The 13,766-nt window shown below is 41.3% G+C and overlaps 1 protein-coding gene across 1 annotated transcript in view; it reads left to right on the forward strand.

Moving 5' to 3' along the window:
• LOC134680251 (tripeptidyl-peptidase 2) overlaps window positions 1-13,766 on the forward strand; it is a 29,388-nt gene that overhangs the window by 8,649 nt on the left and 6,973 nt on the right. The window contains exons 12-23 of the mRNA XM_063539344.1: window positions 658-823; window positions 2,401-2,561; window positions 3,222-3,400; window positions 6,621-6,838; window positions 7,475-7,586; window positions 8,119-8,241; window positions 8,600-8,755; window positions 9,550-9,638; window positions 10,424-10,647; window positions 11,593-11,704; window positions 12,288-12,446; window positions 13,559-13,730. Of these exons, the coding sequence (XP_063395414.1) occupies window positions 658-823; window positions 2,401-2,561; window positions 3,222-3,400; window positions 6,621-6,838; window positions 7,475-7,586; window positions 8,119-8,241; window positions 8,600-8,755; window positions 9,550-9,638; window positions 10,424-10,647; window positions 11,593-11,704; window positions 12,288-12,446; window positions 13,559-13,730 (1,871 nt within the window). The remainder of the gene's footprint in view (window positions 1-657; window positions 824-2,400; window positions 2,562-3,221; window positions 3,401-6,620; window positions 6,839-7,474; window positions 7,587-8,118; window positions 8,242-8,599; window positions 8,756-9,549; window positions 9,639-10,423; window positions 10,648-11,592; window positions 11,705-12,287; window positions 12,447-13,558; window positions 13,731-13,766) is intronic.

A 13,766-nucleotide genomic window follows, 5' to 3' on the forward strand; every position in this document is an offset into this window, starting at 1 on the left:
TTAGTATATCATGTGACGCACGATAAGTGGGACGGTAATAAACTTGCATAAGAGGGCGCCCTATCGCCAGTCTTCCTTTAGAATGAAACAGACTTCTAATCGGTGGAACCTTTTTAGCTCTAGTATTAGTACAATTAGCAAGGCATTATACTGAAACAGCAGGCAGTAAATGTGAAGAAAGTAAATTAAAAAAATCCATAAGGTCACTCGAAACAAGTGAGTACATGTGTAGTTCCAACTTTGCCTACATCTAAGGATTACATTAGAGGCCATTTAATCCTCCTCCTCCATCCTCTTTACTGAAAAATGTGCGGTCACGGTGGAAACGCCTGTGACCCTTTATTTTTAAGGTAGTTGCTAGGGTAGGTGCATTTGTCCCTTTGGGTGAACTTGCCCTTATTTATATAAAATCTTATATATCTCGGTGACAACCATTGTATTTTAGGAATTGAAAACTTCTTTAGCGGTGCTGTAAATTTTTTGTGATGGGGAAAAATGTTAAACGTAAGACGGACACGTGACCTGATCGGAAAATTGTTACAATGTCATAAGTTTTCACTTCTGCCTGCACTCCCGGAGTGCAACCCGTTTTTTTTAATCCGATGCATTAGAGTATCAAACAGATACACCAAAAGCTATATAGCCTGACATTTGCAGACAAAACGCTGATACCACGGCAGATCGACTTCGCCATGAACCTGGCTCTGTCCTGCAATGCCGAATGGGTCTCTGCTCCGGCTTTCCTGTCCTTAGCGAATACTCCAAGGCCTGTTTCTGTGAGGATACAGACAGCTTCGTTACCATCCGGACCTCATTTCACAAGGTAAATGCCAAAAAACGTATTAACATGAAACTCCTCTGTCCTGCAATGCAGAGTGGGTCTCGGCTCCGGCATTTTTGTCCTTAGCAAATACTCCAAGACCTGTGTCAGTGGGGATACAGACCGCCGCGTTACCATTCGAACTTCATTTCACAAGGTAAATGCCAAACATGAAACTCCTCTGTCCTGCAATGCAGAGTGGGTCTCGGCTCCCGCTTTTTTGTCCTTAGCAAATACTCCAAGACCTGTGTCTGTGCGGATAGAGACCGCCGCGTTACCATCCGGACCTCATTTCACAAGGTAAATGCCAAAAGACTTATTAACATAAAACTCCTCTGTCCTGCAATGCAGAGTCTCTGCTTCCGCTTTTCTGTCCTTAGTGAATACTTACTCTGCGGCCTGTGTCTGTGCGGATACAGACCGCTGCGTTGCCACTTGGACCTCATTTCACAAGGTAAATGGTAAGACTTCTTTTTTATCATAAAACTCGCTCTGTCCTGGCCAGTGTCTATGAGGATACAGATCGCTACGTTGCCTTCTGGACCTCATTTCACAGGTAAATGCCAAAAGACACGTCCCATGAAACTCGCTCTGTTCTAGGCGAGTGGGTGTCTCCCGCTTTCCTGTTCTTAGCGAATATTTTAAGGATTGCGTCTGTTTGGATACAGCCTGCGTTGCCATCTGGACCTCATTTCACAAGGTAAATGCTAAATGCAATGCAAGATGAATGGGAAATAATCTTTGATCAATCAATTATAGTTCGTTTTTTTGGCATTAGAAAGAAGGTAAGCGATCGTGATATGTCTTTTTATTCAAAAACGCTTTTTAACCTCTAGCCGCCCATACGTCAAACCTTGCCAAGCAAAATTAAGTTTTATTTTGTCAACAAAAAGTTCAAATTAGAATGTAACAGGATACCTTTTTATAGGTCTCTGGGCGGCTAGAGGTTAAAAATCAGTAACTATTACTTATTAAGGCACTTGTCCCACCGCCGACGATGAGCGATAAGCGAGTAGAACGATAAACTAGAAACGAGTGGGCGAGCGGCGAGAAGCGAGTGTTAGCTCCAATAGTTTTGTCGCTCGGCTATAGGCGAGTGCTCGAGTGCGACGGGCTATTACTCGCGTCACTCGCTCGGGCGGTGCAGCGTAGCCGAACACGCAGACTGATTGGTCTCGCAGCTTGATTTCTAACTACGAAGCGAGCATCGCCGAGCGAGTACCGCTGAGCTAATTTTATCTTATCGCGGCGACAAACTAGTAGAGCGAGTGTTCTCGCCGGCAGTGTGAACAGCCAGCGATGAACTAGTAATATATGTGTCTCTTTTACTAACACATGATCCTAATCTTTTGTTCGTTTCTTGGGCGAGAAAATCGCCGATAGTTAATCGCTTACTCGCTCTTGGTGGGACAAGTGCTGAAAGTAGAAGAATATAAATGATCGTATTAGATTCATAATTGTTCCATATTGTCTTGACTTATTTTAAAAAACGTGTTTTTCAATTAAAAGACACATCAAGATTGTTTAGCTTATTACTAATGCTAAAAAAAGCGAACTATAATAACAAATATTTGTTCCAGTATCGACGCGTACGACACTAACTGCATAGAGAAAGGGCCTGTGTTCAGGATACCTATAACCGTGTTGCAAGCTGAATCAGCGCAGCCCGACTCCAAAGGCTTACTTCTGTCTGCGTCCGCCGTTTACGCGCCGCATACCATCAAGAGGCATTTTATTATACGTGAGTGTAACAGGCACAGAATAAATAATACTAGGTACATAAGGTTCACTCAAATAAAACGTTCCGTAGCGGTGCGCGGCAACCACTATGGCTAGACACTAAAATTGGTGTGGGCCGCATGTACTTGTAGCGATGCGATAAAATCGCGGAGTGAGCCACGCTTGTTACACATGAAAACGTAACAAGAACAGGAATCGGTAACGGTATTGTACTATAATCTAAAAGAGTGCAATATATTCGCAATATTACTTTTATATCGCAAAATTTTATTCTGAAATTGTATATATGAAATGAACAATCAATCGTTGCAAATATAATCCATCTACCTTAGGATTAACATAGCATTTGTAAGTTTAGGCAGATAGAATAAACTGCTTTATGCTTTGCAGGGATACATACCCTTAGGTAGTACCTAAAGTAACGTCGAAAGGAATCGTGGGCAGTTTACCGATTTCGACGCGGACAGAAGCAGACAAAATGTAGATTAAACCAATTGAAGGGATGTTTACAAAAACAACATAACTGCTCAGAGCGGTTGACACTTTTTTAAGAACATTGTTAATCGTTTCAGGTGTCAACCAGTGTAGTCAGTTATGTTGTTTTTGTAAACATCCCTTCAATTCAGGGAAAATTGATTTAAATTATGTATATTGTTCACAGCGCCTCTAGAAGCGACGTGGGGCGTCCTGAAGCTCACAACCAAGGACAAGGAGCAGACGGGCCGTTTCCTCATCCACACCATGCAGCTGTTGCCACACGAGAGTTGCCGCGCGCACGAGACGCAGAAGATGATCTCGGTCACCGCTGAGGCGCCCGCCGTACACCCCTTCGCTGTGGTGGTGAGTTTACTACTTCGAGTGTAGCACCTATGAAGGGCTAGACATGAACAATGAGTAATAATATACTCGCAGTCTAATAACAAAGGAAGATGCGTCAAAATTGCCCCAAAACAATGTAAAATTTGAGAGTTAGGTCATTAGATAGATACTCGTACTCGTACTGCAGAACTGAGATACTGGTATTTTAGTCAAAATGTGGTCACCCTTATTACCTAGGCAATAGAGTCCACCGCCGGGCGAGCGCGGCAAATACGCCCGGCGGTGCGCGAACATCTACCCTGCAGCAGTTAATTTACTTAATTGGACCCTATTGCCTAGGTAATAAGGGTGACGACATTTTGGCTAAAATACCAATATCTCAGTTCTGCAATGGAATTCCGCTTGGTGCCCCTAGAACGAACGAAATGAAGTACAGAGAAATACCTATCTAATGACCTAACTCTCAACTCTGTTGGTTTTGGGGCAAGGCTCCATACAAAGTTGCCCATGGTCCTTTAATAGGATGATAACGGCATACAGCACAGGCCACCTGTCCAATTTCTTTGTCCAATGTGCATAGCGTCTCACTCTCTCATTATTAATGAGTCATTAAGCACATGTGATCCAATGTGAGACGCAAATACACATTGGATCAAGGAGTAGCTAGATCAGTACCCCAAACGCGTTACTTCCGCGTAGCATTATTCCCGATCGCATTTTTCCCCACTCGCGTTAGTTCCACGTAGCATTATTCCCGGTCGCATTTTTCCTCACTTTTCATGGACGTCACACTAAATTAAGGCGCGGTGTGTAGTAAAATGCGCTTTTTTGTAACCATATTTACAGACTTTTACAAGGATTTCATGCATTATTTTCTAGTATGTATAACTTTAGTCCTTGAACTACGTTATTGCTTGTCAGAAACACAACGGCTCATTATTTTCTCGATAGAATCTTAAGTTGAAAACATGCTTAAAGCTGTCTTTTGATCCATATTTTAGAAGTACTACGACGAAAATGGATATGAAACTTACCTCATTCGATAGCTTTTAAGTAAATCTTCGTTTTTGCTGGTCCTTTTATCGATACGTTAATCTTTTCATTCATAATTTTATGAATTCAACTTTTGCCTACTAAATTACACCCTACGCGGCAATACCTTGCGCCTATTCCCCGCGCCAGTACGCCCGTGGCCACTGCCAGCGTCGGACCTATGCTAGTTTAGTGGACGTTTCATAAAATGGGTAACCACTGTATAAATATGCAAATATGTTATACACACAATGTTTTTCAACATTCTTACGAAGAAAAGCAAAATAATTCTTAATTACTGTGACATTTCAGACATTCGCCCGTCATATTGTCAATTTATAACAAGTTGGGAAGCAAAGGCACACACCCGTCTAACCAATCCGGAATTCAGTCACGATTGATAAATTGTGTAAACAAATTTTATTAAAGGCTATTTCAAATTGAATCATTTTTAAACATATGTGTCCGGGATTCAAATACCTATGTGGGAGTGTTTAGTGTATGGTGGTACCCTTCGAGCAACACCGGCTTCCGAGTGGTACCTAACCATTTCACCGCTTTTAGTTTCCGAGTTACCTACATGCGTTTTAAGGGAAGTGGTCGAAAAATGCCTAAAATGGTTTTGTGTTTAATATTAGGTAAGGTAGAAGTACTAGTGCTCGACGCTGCACTAGTATTCGACATGGGTATAGTGTGTAGCTTTCAAATAGAGCTCGACGGCTAATCCTTTTTTTTTATTATGAATGGGCTTACTCATGGCCACAGACTCCTATTGTCTATTGTTAAGTAAAACCGCTCATGCCACGTGCCACAACCACCTGCATAAAAAATACGTACTCCGGTTACTGAGTGCGGCAAGTCGAACGCTACAGAACCAGTCTAAAATGTGTCATCGAGATGACACAAAGGCGCGTTATCGGAGAGCGCACCTACACTGGTTTTTTGAGCGTTGGCCTAGCCGGCGCTCAGGTGCCAAATAAAATAATTAAGACCCTTTTTTGCACGTAAGTAGCACGTGCGGTTTTACTTAACAATAGACAATAGGATTAGCCGTTGAGCTCTATTTGAAAGCTACACACTATACTTTATGTCAAAGTAATATAGGTTAAATTTGAACGGCGACGATCTTTCTGTATTCAAATTTAATTCTTGTCACTTTGACATAAAGTGCCCGTGTCGAATACTAGTGCAGCGTTGTGCACTAGTACTTCTACCTTATTTCCGCCAAGTCCGTACCGTGCTATATGGAAATTTATTCCAAAAAATGCTGTTTATATACCACACTGGTGGCAAGGCAGCATACGACCCGCATTCACCATAGCCTATGGACGCCTGCAGCTACGGGGATGTGACACATCATGCCAAATGTTGATTGATTTTATATAAAATAAAAGTCCCAATATATAAAATAAGCTTTCATAAGTAATAGTTACTGATTTTTACAAAGCGCCATTCAATTAAAAGACCTGTCTAGATCGCTTACCTTCTTTCAAGTACTTTCTAATGCTAAAAAAACGAACTACAGTATTCCTATTCCTCCTTATTTTCAATACCTACTTGCCCGAAATTGACTTCTAGAATTAGACCAAGTCTGCGACAATTTTGATTACACACGCAGTGCAAGTGTTAATCATAATTTCATGAAGGTTTGTCGTTCAAAATAATACTTGCACTGCGTGTGCAATCAAAATCGTTGCAGAATTTTCTTGGTCTAACTCTATTATATTTTTAAGGTAAGTACTTAAGTACTAATTTCTGTCTCATAGTAATTGGGTATAATTTGATTAGGTTCTTAGTTTGTCGGGGTATACTCTCATATTGTATATAATTTCATTAAGTACTCATTAAATTACGAATTTGCTAATAAATCTTATTCGATATTATTTGCCGGAAAAAATCCCGGAACTGACAAATCAGAATATTCAGAATACCGATGGCGCCAGAATAAGGATGTAGACGTGCTGCGCGGGAATGGTGCGGCGGGGCGCGCGGGGCGCCCGCCCGCCTGTTCTACCACTCGTCTGCTTCACCCCCTCGGAAACGTAAAACTCAACTATAAGAGCGCCAGGTTAGGTTCGTTAGCAAACCGCCCAGAAATAGGAGCCCCGCGTGTGAACTAATAACGCTACGCGGAACGCGGAACTAACGCTAGTGGGGAAAAATGCGACCGGGAATAATGCTAATAATTAACACTATATGTCTTCCACAGGGCGGTGTAACCTTAGAAGTAGTAATAGCAAAATACTGGGCGAACATAGGATCACTAGAAACCGAGTATACCATCGAGCTGCACGGGCTGAAGCCCAGCTGTGGCCCAAAGCTGCGATTGTTAGCGTCCGAAGGCCCGCGAGGGACGTCGTTGACGTCACTGCGAATGCAAGACGCCCAGCCTAACGCTACTCTGAAATACAGCGAACCAGTTATTAGGTAAGAAATCATACAGACAGGGATCTAAAAAGGATGAATAAGAGGCGAACATAAGGTCGCTAGAGACAGAGTATACTATCGAGCTACACGGAATGAAGCCTAGCTACGGGTCATTTCGGACTCTAACGATTGTTCTCAAAGGAACAATTGTTACAGTCCAAAAGCCGGCGAGGGACATCGTTGGCGTCGCTGCGGCTGCAAGGGCATCTTAGCGCTAATCTAAAGTAAAATACTACTTGAAAATAAACGTTTAATTTTGCTTAAATGCGCCGCAGACCGGCCCTGTTTCACCACTGTCATAATTGTCACCTTACAATTACAATTCGCCGTACACTGTAGGTCCAACTAGTATAAATATATAGTGGATAGGGTTTGCAATCCGGATCCGAAATGTATGAAATTATCCGGATCTGGATCCGGATCCGCGGATCTTCCCATACATTTCGGATCCGTCGTGCAAACCCTAATAGTGGAGCATCCACGAGAACTTGTTCGAGTGTAAAAGTAAGTGTACCTTTTGAGATCAAACCCACATTGACCAAGTCATGATGATTTAGGGGCTATTCTCGATAAATGTCTGTGTTTTGTAATCAAGAACTTTATTAATGAAAATAATTTATTGTTGTCTCTACTCAGGCCGTCGGAATCAAAATTGTCGCCGCTAACATCTAGAGATATAGTCCCTCCTAGCAGGCAGATCTATCAACTTATCAACACTTACAACTTCCACATCGCAAAGGCTACCGAGGTAACTATTTTACACGTGTATTTTATTTTAATAATCTTAAATCTAATGTCACTGATGATCAGACATAGAAGTTATTGTGGCAAAATAAAGTGATTGACAAAATGAAATATCGACATGTCTGTTATCGATGTTACCTTAACTTTATCATAGATATTTATAACATTGTATAATAACATAGCTACCGCGAAGTACACAACACGTTCGATATCTTCTTTGATATTTTGTTAGCACTGTATACTACAGTTTACGTTTTTTTTTTTTTTTATCATTTATTGCATAATTATAGGTGTTACAGAAAGGTGGATTACATGATATGTACATATTTTAGTTGACTCACTATAATTTGCCTGTCAGGCGTACAATATTTGTTTACTTAAAATCTATTTTATTTTATTTTATTTTATTTTTAAGTATACTAAATAATGTAATGAATGATCCGTAGGGGATATTAAAATATAGTTTACCCTATATTATATTTTCTGAATTTAATTTAGATTTAAAACCACGTCGATATACTTAATAATGTTTGCAGGTATCACCAATAGTATCGCCACTATGTGACATGTTATACGAGTCGGAGTTTGAAGCGCAGATGTGGATGTTATATAACAGCTGTAAGCAGCTCATGTTTGTAGGGGATGCGTATCCTTCCAAGGTAAGTAGACTAGTTTTATCTTTAGCAACATTAATGCGTAATGAGTTGCGATACGATAGACCGTGTCATTTTGATGGCGGAATTAATGGCAGTTAAAGGGTTAAATATAGTACCTACGAATTTTCTCAAATGATTTTTACGCCTAAGACCATAATTTGTTAAAGAGAAGCCATTATTTCTTTTGCGCTAGCTACCGTGTTTAACGCGTGCCACAGCAACAATGTAGTTTAAAAAGCGGCTGTATCGTGGTGGTTTTAAGATTCAAATCTGAAGTGTGCTTGAAAAGTGCAATCCCAGTCTCGGATAGATTTTAATTAGGTGACATTCATAAAAATACTAATGCCAAATATTTTTTCAGTATTCAGTGAAACTCGAGAAGGGCGACTACGTGCTCCGATTGAACATACGTCACGAGAACAGAGCGTTGTTAGATAAGCTGCAAGAGTTACCGGTGGCGATACAGCAGCGGCTACCGCAGCCGATCTCGCTGGACGCGTACTGTACTAGAGCTCAGGTTAGTTGAGTACTTTATATGGCATACTTGAACATACGTCACGAGAACAGAGCGTTGTTAGATAAGCTGCAAGAGTTACCGGTGGCGATACAGCAGCGGCTACCGCAGCCGATCTCGCTGGACGCCTACTGTACTAGAGCTCAGGTTAGTTGAAATACTTTCATGGGTAGGTGCCCCCCCCCCTTTCTAGACAGTAAATTTTGAAACTAAATATATGCCCCTCCCCTCCCTTCGCCCATATCGGCCATAGCAATTCACACCGCGGTTTTACGGGAGTAGTTTTCACGTATAAATAGTACGAGAACAAGTAAAACTTAGTTGTAAGTCAATGTTGATAAAATTATGACGTAATACATCATTGTTATAGCATTCCTAATTATTATAGCGATTTATTAGCAAATCAATTAGTACAATCACCATCAAAAGTAGCGTATCAGACTATACGTCAAAAGTACCAACCATTCTCTGGTATCATGGTGGTTCAGCGTATCTCTCTCTATCACTCTTCTACACTAGTGCGACAGTGACACTTGCGTATCGTTCGCTTCGGAGCGTTAACGATTTCACCTTGGCTTAACTAAAAGCGATATAGCTCTATCTAAATAACAATTAAACTTTCAGATACTTTTGAACGCGAACTGTCGAGCTTTCGGCGCGTTGTTTGATACGATACTGTATAAAAAATCGCTATTAAAGAACACAAATTTTATAAATATATGTATTATTTGGCGCAGTCGGTAGGCTACTTTGCCGAAGAGTATCTGATTGCCAATAAACTGTAATGTTAATTTTAGGCTCTGACCAGTGGCAAGAAATTCAGCTCAGCAGCCGTCCCCAGTGGCAGTATTCTACCGGTTTACTTCGCGCCAGTGCCTTCCGACAAGTAAGTGTCTCCACATAACGTGTCTAACGTTCAGTTGCACTTATGTACAGTCAGGAATATTATTTGCATACAAGTGCGAAGTGATTAATATGAAATACGGTGGCGCCTGCTGTCTCCCCATAAGGAATTAACTAACTACTAACTTTCATAATTATATTCCATAGACTAGGCCTCCATAGACTAGGTCCTCTAGACCGAGTTTAGAGCAATTATTTCATGCAACCGATGATGCCAAAAATGCGGGGGTGCGCGGGACGAGGTGAACGAAGTCCCGTGCCGTGATTGGTCCGTTCAAAGACACGGACGTCACACAAAGACACTTTCGACTCCAACATGGAGTAATATTACCGTATGCGTGGCAGAGGGGGTAGCGCGACTATGCTCAGTCTGATGGATGTCTTGTCTGTGTTATATTCAAGTAAACGAACTATGACGTTCACAGACGGTTTAGTGCAAATATCTTTACAGTACATATGGTGCTACTTTAACGCCCTAGGGCGGGATCAAGGACAATACGTGTTTTAATTTATCGCCACTCGTTTCGAATTTCCTCTTTTCCGCATTTGTATCGTAAATAACTATTAAATATTGGGGTCATGAGTGTCATACATATACAAACATAATATTATAGCCTCACTTTTCGTCCCTATAAGTATTTTACACACCTTACTCAGTTAAAATTCGTAGTGACATTTCGCTAAGTTATTATTATTTGTGTCAATGGCCTCTGTAAAAATATCTATAATCAAATTACGTTTTTCAACATACATACGTATTTCTTCCAGAATCAGCCGTTCCAACCTAACCATAGGCCACACCCTAACCGGCACAGTCACGTTCGCCAAAGACGAGCTAGGCCGCAAGGTAGACTCCTACGAGTTGCAGTATGTGGTCTGTGAACCGCCCAAGAGGACCACCAACAACAATAGGGACAAGGAGAAGACGAAACCGGGCGAGGACTATATGGAGGCCAGCAAAGAGTTTATGACCAACTGGTTGACTAAATTAGGTGAGTTCTGTCTACACTAAGTACGGTGTGGCTGAGTTAGGCCGCAAGGTAGTCTTCTACGAGTTGCAGTATGTGGTCTGTGAACCACCGAAGAGGACCACCAACAGCAATAGGGATAAGGAGAAGACGAAACTGGGCGAGGACTATATGGAGGCCAGCAAGGAGTTTATGACCAACTGGTTGACTAAATATGGTGAGTTCTGTCTACACTAAGTACGGCGTCGCTGAGTTAGGCTGCAAGGTAGACTCCTACGAGTTGCAGTATGTGGTCTGTGAACCGCCGAAGAGGACCACCAACAACAATAGGGTTAAGGAGAAGACGAAACCGGGCGAGGACTACATGGAGGCCAGCAAGGAGTTTATGACCAACTGGTTGACTAAATTAGGTGAGTTCTGTCTACACTGAGTACGGTGTGGCTGGCGTATGCGTAACAATACACAATATTTTAACAATTTAGCGAAATAAATACACATGGCATAATTGTAGTTGTTTACAGTTTCAATTCGATTTTGACGTGAGTCAATTGCATTGACTGGGCTAAAATATTAATCATTTATTCTGCCTAAAATGCGGTGCATAAGTTAAACACAGAAATCACACATTTTACCAGCAACTGGCATGAAAAATAACACAAAAAATAATTTAAAATAAGAATGAAGAACAAAAAGAAACATAAAATATAAAACAGTAATATACTACAACTAGATATTTACAATGTCAATATTAAAATGTACATATGGTCATAAAACAGAGTTACGTACAGTCAGCGGCAGAAGTTGCTAAGCGGGCCAGGTGTTCAAAATGATCTTGTCGCGACTTTATTGTTAAGAGAATAAGAGCGCGTCAAGGTAATTTTGATTACCTCGCCCCTTAGCTACTTCTGCTGCTGACTGTACATGCTTAACTAATCGTTTAACACATATATTTTATTATTATTATTTTAGAGGGTGACAAATTAGAGCAAGTCTATGAAGAAGTATTAGAAAAGTTCCCGGGATACCTCGGGGCACATATTGCATATTTACACGGCATCGACTCGCCTACGGATCCTAAAAAGTAAGTACATATATAGTGTTGTTTGTAGAATCTAGGTGTCATCTATTTCGGGTAAGAAACAAACTTGTAGATTTAGATCCCGATTCAATAAAATAAATACATGTCTCGTTGATCGCTGACTGTACAAGTGTATATACTCACTGGCTCGCTAAAAAAACTCGGTCTTCGCTACTCAGAAAGCTGCAATTGGACTAAAATGTGATTTAGGCCTGATTTTCGATGGCGAGCGAACTCGCATGCGATTTTAGTTACTAATCAGAAACCGCAATGTAATGAAACTCGCATGCCATTTCTCGCATCGTCTAAATGAGCCCTAGGAAACCAGATTCAATAACGATAAAATAGATTATAATCATTCATTCACTATAAGCATAAATCCCTGAGTTAAAATACGAATAGGTAAAGTTGACGAAACATAAAATGAGCCGATCTTATTCTAACTTGTTCGAGAGATCGGCTTACTTTATATTTCGTCAATCTTAACTACGTAGTTACTACTACGACAAAGGCAAAGTCAACAGACAAAAATAAATTAAAATAGTCCTTATCGACAACACATGTAAACATATATTCCCTTGAACAGACTCCCCAACGCCGACGAAGAAACCGACGTGACGACGGCATGGTGCGAGCAGCTCATCACCACAGCGGACAAGGTGATCAAGCAGATCGACCAGGAGAAGCTGCTCGCGTATCTAGGCATGAAGAACGATACTAGGAGCGACGCCACGAAAATTAAACAGTAAGTACACAGCAACACTCCTAACTGTGGACCTTATTACAAAAGGCATAAGGTCCACCGATGTACAGTTAACAGTGCGGTGGTACTACCCCCTTGCCTTGAGTTCCACGGACGCGATAATGGGTCACTAGAAGTACCTAATGCTATCAAAATTAAACTGATCTGTACTTACTAATCCCTTGTTTCTCGCGATATCGGATCAGCAATGACGCCAATGACAATCAAAAATTCAATTCTAATTTGAAAACCTTTCAAAAGCGCTGGTGGCCTAGCGGTAAGAGTGTGCGACTTTCAATCCGGAGGTCGCGGGTTCAAACCCCGGCTCGTACCAATGAGTTTTTCGGAACTTATGTACGAAATATCATTTGATATTTACCAGTTGCCTTTCGGTGAAGGAAAACATCGTGAGGAAACCGGACTAATCCCAATAAGGCCTAGTTTCCCCTCTGGGTTGGAAGGTCAGATGGCAGTCGCTTTCGTAAAAACTAGTGCCTACGTCAAATCATGGGATTAGTTGTCAAGCGGACCCCAGGCTCCCATGAGCCGTGGCAAAATGCCGGGATAACGCGAGGAAGAAGAAGAAGAATTTGAAAACCTTTCTTTTTTCTTATCTTTCTTTTTGAAACTCTTTTGGCTGGCTATATATCCCTGGAACTAAAGAGGCGTTAATTGGACTAGTTATTAAGTAAAAAGTTTAGCCTTTTTGATGCCTAAGACAAGTTATTACTTCACTATTATGTGATGAATTATTGTTTAATCATACCTGTCTTGATGAAGCTAGTACTAGACGCCAAGATCAAATAGTTTTAAGTACCGATTAAACTAACCAATGCAGTTTTGAGAAATCCTAAGATAAGTCAATAAAAAACATAATTTGATGGCAGGGGATATAATCAATGATCCTTAATTGAGGTGAGGTGTAGGGTTAGAGCCGGCGTTGCTTTGTTTGACGTTCATAAGTGCATTGTAACATGCCTACTTGGAATCTTTATATTGAATGGCATTGGCATATGAGTAAAAAGATCTCGCAGTTTTACGTTAAAAGCATGATGACGGGTGTTGCCGTTTAAATTCAGTAGCTTTCTAAATAACAGCTCGTTTTTTTCTTCCAGGGAGCATGAAAAACAACGCGGCTACCTGATCGACGCGCTGTGCAGAAAAGGTACCGCGCTGTGCCGCCTCAAGGCTCTAGCGCAGAGCCCCGCCGCCAAGGACAAGCTACTGGCGCAGCTCACTGCCAATATGGCCGATTTGCTCAAGTTCACCGACCTCACCGATGCCAAGGTGGGTATCATATACCGAGTAGCAAAGCTACACCTG

The sequence above is a fragment of the Cydia fagiglandana genome, chromosome 3 (assembly GCF_963556715.1).
Source record: "Cydia fagiglandana chromosome 3, ilCydFagi1.1, whole genome shotgun sequence".
NCBI classification, from domain to species: Eukaryota; Metazoa; Arthropoda; class Insecta; order Lepidoptera; family Tortricidae; genus Cydia; species Cydia fagiglandana.